Genomic DNA, 7994 nt, shown 5'->3' with positions numbered 1-7994 from the left:
CCCATTATTAAGGCTGTGAACCGGGTCGGGTGACAGGACTGGGCCCATTATTAAGGTTGTGAACCAGGTCGGGTGACATGGCCCATTATTAAGGCTGTGAACCGGGTCGGATGACAGGACTGGGCCCATTATTAAGGTTGTGAACCAGGTCGGGTGACATGGCCCATTATTAAGGATTGTGAACTGGGTCGGTTGACAGGGCTGGGCCCATCAATAAGGCTGGGTCAATTAATATGGCTGTGAACCCGGGTCGGGTGATAGGACTGCTGACAGAGGAATGTTATATGGAAGAAGTATGCCCTGTGGAGAGAGGCTGGGCTGCAGGCAGAATCATTCTGCCATCTCCAGGTGTCATTACAGATGCCAGGAGGAGAGGGGAGGAGGTAGTGCTACTGACATCTACATTAATCACCCCAGACCCGACACACATCCCCCCTACACCCCCATCCCCTAATCAAGTTTAAAGTTTCACATTTTAATGTAACGTGTAAGTACAGTGAAATGCCTTTCTTGCAAGCTCTAAACCCAACAATGCAATAATCAATAGTACTCCACACACCGGTTCCCAGACCCAGCAAGGGGATCATCCTCCATGAACAGTTGTCTATCAAAGAGCTTGCTGAATACCACTCTGGTTTGACCATGAGTAATGTTGCTACCTGAACCTAAGACCCCACACACAATTAAAAAGCCTTTCTTCTCTTAGCCACACCGGTGGGGGAACTAACCATTCCTCTCCAGCCCTGAAACCACTGCATTTATTTTCTTTTGCTGTCATCATTTGATTAATTTGTTTGCATTTAATATACAACTTGCTTACACGCACTTAGGATGTGGTGTGAGTGATTTCCAGAGTTGTTCTCCTCCTCTTCCTTGGTGTGTGTGTGTGTGTGTTGTTGTTGTACAGTCGTTACCTTTACATACTGTAGATACCACCCTACTACAGCTGCAGGCCCCAGTGACCGACACATGCCGCCCTGATTACAAACAACAACAACAAGATGAGAGCAGCCTGGTTACACGCCCGCTGGATCTCCTCCATCATTAACAGGAATAATTATGGTGATAATCAAGGGGTGTGGTGATAATCAAGGGGTGTGGTGATAATCAAGGGGTGTGGTGATAATCAAGGGGTGTGGTGATAATCAAGGGTTGTGTATCACTCTGAATCTGCTGGGGGATTCATCGTTTAACCCGGAACCATTCTCTCAATGTACACCGTGCTCTTGTGTACTCTGATAGATTAGTTAACAAATAGTTTGTTTTGCACTCAGTCAGTCTATGTATATTAACCACATAAAGGGCATTCTTCAGAGCTATTGACGACCAGCTGAGGTCATAGAAAATATCAGAGGGCTTTGAGAATCAACTTGACCAAACGGCGTCGTTATGAGAAATCACATTAGGATCAACCGAAACAGTCTTTGTAATGACGGACCTCAGCTTGTACCCAGGACAGGACCTTTTGTCACCAGATGGTCCAAATACAAAAGAATGAAAACGTCTGATTGATTATTAGGTTTGATCTAATTCAGTACACATAATTGCACAAATGAGTTGACAGTAATAGAGGATTGATTTGTTTAGGTGAAAATAAATGGTCCATTTGGGCATGGGGCGGGTGTGTTCAGTCAGCTGTCGGTGTGCAGGGGAGGCGACGGAGAGGAGAGGGCAGGAGGGAAGAGGAGAAAGAGATGGGAGTAGTAATCCTATTCTGTTTGTTGCACTCTGCCTGCACGGTTCACTACAGTGTGTTTTGTTGCATTCTGCCTGCACGGTTCACTACAGTGTGTTTTGTTGCATTCTGCCTGCACGGTTCACTACAGTGTGTTTTGTTGCACTCTGCCTGCACGGTTCACTACAGTGTGTTTTGTTGCATTCTGCCTGCACGGTTCACTACAGTGTGTTTTGTTGCATTCTGCCTGCACGGTTCACTACAGTGTGTTTTGTTGCATTCTGCCTGCACGGTTCACTACAGTGTGTTTTGTTGCACTCTGCCTGCACGGTTCACTACAGTGTGTTTTGTTGCACTCTGCCTGCACGGTTCACTACAATGTGTTGCCCTCTCTGTTTTCACACTGTGTTCTCCTCTCTAATGCTGAATAATTATCACCTGGATGTCACTCTCACTGTAATTTCCTCCATCCCCTTTTATTCTTTGTTAATGCATTAGCAGATGTACTTCTCATTTCGTGACCTGTTCTAAGTGCAGTTTGCCAATAAAACAAACACTTGCAGTGCAACAAAAACAAATGCGTGAATCAAGTGAATAATGTCAACGCGACTTTGTGATGGACCAACAAGTAGAGGCCATTTCTCATGCAGAATTGACATGTCCTTAGTCACAACTCTATTTCTCATGATAGTCAAACATCTTGTTCACGCTTTAGAAACAGAATCTCTGTTAGTGTGTTAATGCAATACCTGCTCGGGATCCCAGTAGCCACTGGAACATAAACAATGTAATCACTTTGCAAAAGCCCATCAGTTTGTACCTTTGTCAATGCCAACTTAATGGAAAAAGCGGGATGTTCCTCCTCGAGGGAAGCCTTGGATCAGCTCCTACCAGGCTGCCCATAACTTATCAGATCCTGGCTTAGGGCTCAGACTCAATGTCTCATTTTCACATAGCAGGCCCTGAGTAAACATCCTCTCGCTTTTAATTAAAATAAATCCACTTTGGTGTGATATTTAGCACCCTGGGGAGAAGTCGTCCACTAAAGGTCCAGAGATACAGTCGGCAGATTGAAGACAGGGGGATAAAGGGATGGATAGAGATAATTATATCACAGAATATCTTCCCTCTTTTCCTTTTTTATAGCCCAGTCCAAATGGAACCCTGTTTCCTACACAGTGCACTACTTGGGCACATAGGGAATGTACATTGTAGGGAATAGAGTTCCATTTTGGACTAGGCCATATAAAAGGAAAAGGAGGAAGCTATTGTTTGATGTTAACAGTAAAATTCCTTTTTATTTTTCCTTACTTTTTTCCAACTCCTTTCCTCTTGTTGTCTACCTACTTTCAGCGCCTTCTACACTATATTTACAAAGTATGTGGACATCCCTTCAAATTAGTGGATGCGGCTATTTCAGCCACACCCGTTGCTGACAGGTGTATAAAATCAAGCACACAGCCATGCAATCTCCATAGGCACATTGGCAATAGAACGGCCTTACTAAAGAGCTTAGTGACTTTACAACAAGTCAGTTGGTCAAATCTCTGGCCTTATAGAGCTGCCCTGGTCAAGTGCTCTTGTGGCTGAATGGTACCAAGTCCCTGCAGCAATGTTTCAACATCTAGTAGAATACCTTCCCAGAAGTGTGGAGGCTGTAATAGCTGCAAAGGGAGGACCAACTCCATGTTAATGCCTATGATTTGGAAGGAGACGTTCGACGAGCAGGTGTCCACATACTTTTGGTCATGTAGTGTATGTGGTTCTACACACTACTGCTCTGTCTTTCTCTCTCTCTCTCTACCTCTTTCTCTCGTTCTCTCTCTCTTTCACTCTTTTTTTTGTCTCCTTCTCTTGTTCTCTCTCTCTTTCTCTCTTAATACAGTATAAAATAATTGCCTCCATGGTCTGATTTTGGCTAGGCTACTTTGAAGCAAGGTAAGACATGCCTCATAATATGTGGTAAATCATTCAGGTTTCAAACAATTAAGTATATGTTGTCAAAATGTATACTGCCTCCAGCTCATTGCAAAGTGCTGTTTGAGGCGTTGATGAAGCCTGCCTTCAGTTGCCTATGCTGTGTGAGGCGTTGATGAAGCCTGCCTTCAATTGCCTATGCTGTGTGAGGCGTTGATGAAGCCTGCCTTCAGTTGCCTATGCTGTGTGAGGCGCTGATGAAGCCTGCCTTCCGTTACCTATGCTGTGTGAGATGCTGATGAAGCCTGCCTTCCGTTACCTATGCTGTGTGAGATGCTGATGAAGCCTGCCTTCCGTTACCTATGCTGTGTGAGATGTTGATGAAGCCTGCCTTCCGTTACCTATGCTGTGTGAGATGCTGATGAAGCCTGCCTTCCGTTACCTATGCTGTGTGAGGCATTTGCTGTTTGAGATGCTATAGCAGCAGCTCTCACGCTGTCTGACTGGTTTTGTATCTGTATGCTGTACGTGTGTGATGATTAAGATACATAATGAATATACTGTACACAAGAGCCAATTGAATTCCACTATATTATGCAAATTAACCTATAGCCAATTTAATTCCACAAAATTATGCAAATGAACCTGTAGACCGATAAGCATGAACGGTCAAATGTATTTACATCAACTGATACTTCCATTAATGAACTGGCTAAAAAGTACAAAAGGATTTTTTCATCTTCTCCAGGACAATTTGAGGTCACCAATTATATTTATCGGCTTTTCTATTTCCGGCTAATGGAAACCCTGGTGTGTGTGTGTGTGTGTGTGTGTGTGTGTGTGTGTGTGTGTGTGTGTGTGTGTGTGTGTGTGTGTGTGTGTGCTGTAGAAATGTAGGATGGAGGGCAAGGCCTTGACAGGGCAAGCTCTAACATGCATCCTGACAAACACAGACGACAAAGACCATGTACAGCTAAAGCTTTTATTCAAGCCAATAGAAATGGATCCCAGGATGCTGACTGTGTGGGTCTGTAAGCCTGTGTGTGTACACTGTGTGTGTACACTGTGTGTGGCGGTGTGTGACTCAGCCATTGGTTATGGAAGTGTGATTTTGTATGAGCTTTGATGTCAACTTTGAAAGGGGGCATTCCAGCCTATGAGGCTGCCACAGAGTAGACCCTTAGTGTTCTCTGTACAGGTTCATAGACACCAGAGTAGACCCTGAGTGTTCTCTGTACAGGTTCATAGACACCATAATAGACCCTGAGTGTTCTCTGTACAGGTTCATAGACACCAGAATAGACCCTGAGTGTTCTCTGTACAGGTTCATAGACACCATAATAGACCCTGAGTGTTCTCTGTACAGGTTCATAGACACCAGAATAGACCCTGAGTGTTCTCTGTACAGGTTCATAGACACCAGAGTAGACCCTGAGTGTTCTCTGTACAGGTTCATAGACACCAGAGTAGACCCTGAGTGTTCTCTGTACAGTTTGATAGACACCAGAGTAGACCCTGAGTGTTCTCTGTACAGGTTCATAGAGCAGAGTAGGCCTGCCATAGATCAAATTTTAAATCAATATCTAAGTTAAATGTTTGGTCAAATGTGACCAATACGTTTCTATAGTACATGTATATCCTGGGGAGAATTACATGTACATAGGATAGGCTACTTATAGTGTTTAGGCTTCCTCTTTAAAATGTTGTGCATTTTTAAAACATACAAACTTCTAGACTGCTCATTGTTCAACGCACTTTTTCAGATACTGTAGCAGACAGACCTTTTCCACAGAATACTGTTGATATGCTGGAATCAGCGTTTGTGGGTTGTCATGATGATTGCTGCCATTAGGGGGAGCTCCGAGCTCACATAGTAACAGCCTGTCTCGTGCGAACAGTCTACAGGCGGCTGCGGCATTGTTGACTCCTGTGTATCTCTGTCCAGTATGCTGGGGATGAGGACAGCCAGACCCGGCGCCAGGATAACTTGACTAAAGCGGCAGTTCAAATCGGCGAGGGGGCACACTTTTTGGGGAGCTTCTTGCATTGTAATTATATTGAAGTCTGCTTATATATCACGCTGTATCACAATAAACATACAGTTCAAATTGCTTATATTCGTTTTACATCACCAATGTTCCAAAGTCTAATTATTATCGGTCAATATTAGCCCATGAGGTCAAATTTATAATTGTGCTTGTCTCTGAATATATTATTCTCTTGACCCACCATTCACAATCTTCTCGTGCTCTGCATGTTTAATGTGCGTGCGCACCAGCGTGCCACAGCAAACTGATGACTAACGTGGTAATCATTCCTGTGCTGCCACTCACTGTCCGCCACATCCAGGCCAGCCACATCAAATATTAATGACACACACAGAATTAGAAGATCTATCTCGCTATGCTGTCTATGAACACAGAAATGCAATGCTGTCTGGGCATTATATATATATATATATTATATATCACACTGAAAAGTAGGCTGTTTTTAGGCAGGATCATAATGAAGTTACCTGTAGAAGTTAAGAAAGTACAATATTTCTTTATATAGGCCTATATATTTTAGGAAGCACTTAAAGGTCCAAATGCAGCCATTTGTATCTCAATATCAAATAATTTCTGGGTAAAAATGAAGTAACTTGCTGTGATTTTTTTAAAATTAAAATGGTTTAAAAGGAACAAAAATTGCTTCTTAGGAACGAGCCATTTCTTAAGCAAGTATGTTGCTAGTTGTCTGAGTGGGGAGGGGAGGGGGAAACTAGCTGTTGTTGGCAGAGAGGTCTATTAAATCATTTACCACCTGGTGATGTTACCAGGCAGGCCAAATCCATCCCACCAAACAGGCTGAAATATCAGGTGGTCTTTGAAATATATATAAAACACAGTTAGATCACATGTTTGACTACTCTGGGCATTTAAGATGGTTTTTCCATCAGATCAACATAATATATATTATGGTTAATAAAAGTTGTCTCCAACATTTCTACATTTGTGAATAATTTCCACCCCAAAAAATCCTGTAAATCTCTCGAAGAATACAATAGGTTATGTGAGCCTGCTGAGCTAGGCTACTTCCGGTGGGTCAAGGACAGAATGACCCAAGTGCTTCAAAGTCACTAGAGTGGTCCCGCAGCAGCATACCCGTGGCACGGGTCCACTTCGTTTGAACTTCATAGGCAGTTCCAACAATATGGCTTTGCCCAATGCACACTTGAGCGCACTCCGTCTCCTCTCCTACATACACCCTTCTCTCCCTCCCTCCCTCCCTGCCTCTCTCCTCCCCCTCCGGATTCTTGTTTTGTGTATGTGTATCAGTCGGGGCTGAGGCTGTGCGGAGTGAGCATAGACCATGGGCTCCTAGTGATAGCGCTGTACAGAAACCAAGAGGGAGGGAGAGGATAGGTTGTTCAACTGACTTGACTGTACATTTACAGTGCTTAGGCACAAGCAAGGCACATGTGATCCTATGGAGCGGGTTCCCTATGAAATGTAAAAATGTACTTATTGACTGAAGTACATGGGACTTTGGGGTTTGTTTAGACACATTTAGACTTGGATATCTATGTATTGATGAGGAACGGCTGAGAGACATCAGTGAAGATTTGCAAGGTGTCCGCCCGGAAGGCGCGTCTCAAGGAGCAGAAACCAAGACGGTTCCTAGATGATTGGATGCGTTTCTCTTGAACCCAGTATAAACAGTTTATACTTTATTTTAGGTTGTCATTTCATATTGTATGGTTTCGTACTTATTGGAAAAATAGACATGGCTATTGCAAGTTAACTTCTGGGAAAAGCAGCTGGAATTTCAGATGATCGCGAGTGAATAATTTGTTTTTACGGCTGTGGATATGAATCTATCCCGGGCTCGAACGTGCGGGCTACAATGAATCCTCTAAATTCTTGGACATCTCAACTGGCTTTAGTCAGTAACTAGGACCTATATAAATCTCAAACTATTGAAAGAAAAGTATTTGCTGCTGTTTGGACATATTTTCCCGGCTAAATCCAAGGATTTGCGCGTAAACCTTGGATGTTTAATATGCTAGTATGGGTCCGCTAGCGTTCATCCTTGTTGCTGGATTATTGTACTTTCAAGTTGATGGTAAGTTATTTATGGAATTTCACATGGTATCAAATCATTCTGTCGTGGAGTTGTATGTGTTTGATATTGGGAAAGAATGGTGCTTTCCAAAAATGACAAAGTTCAACTCTTGCATCTCGTTTTCTTCAGATGTTGTATTCTTATTTAGTATTTTCCTCCATTCAGTTTTAACTATGGTTAATGTTGATATACACTTTATGTGATAGACTATGTAACAAGCTTCTCATGTCGCTGGTTATGATTAGGTTATGCCATGGGTAGTGTGACTGTACAGTATATGTGTTTTATTTTACAATTA

The 7994-nt window shown here is 43.0% G+C and overlaps 1 protein-coding gene across 19 annotated transcripts in view; it reads left to right on the top strand.

Annotated features, from left to right (window-relative positions):
- Positions 1-7994, top strand: part of LOC110503394 (roundabout homolog 2) — a 621451-nt gene that overhangs the window by 251669 nt on the left and 361788 nt on the right. For 4 of the 19 annotated variants that reach the window (XM_090218874.1, XM_090218872.1, XM_090218871.1 and 1 more), the window contains exon 1: positions 6892-7696. The exons of the other annotated variants lie outside the window; for them this stretch is intronic. In XM_090218874.1, coding sequence (XP_090075000.1) covers positions 7642-7696 — 55 coding nt within the window. In that variant the 5' untranslated portion in view covers positions 6892-7641. Of the gene's footprint in view, positions 1-6891; positions 7697-7994 lie in introns of those variants that run through there. 19 annotated transcript variants of the gene reach the window in all.

The sequence above is a fragment of the Oncorhynchus mykiss genome, chromosome 24, assembly GCF_057628025.1.
Source record: "Oncorhynchus mykiss isolate SJ-2025 chromosome 24, ASM5762802v1, whole genome shotgun sequence".
Classification (NCBI taxonomy): Eukaryota; Metazoa; Chordata; class Actinopteri; order Salmoniformes; family Salmonidae; genus Oncorhynchus; species Oncorhynchus mykiss.
This window is presented reverse-complemented; position numbering and strand designations above follow the sequence as displayed.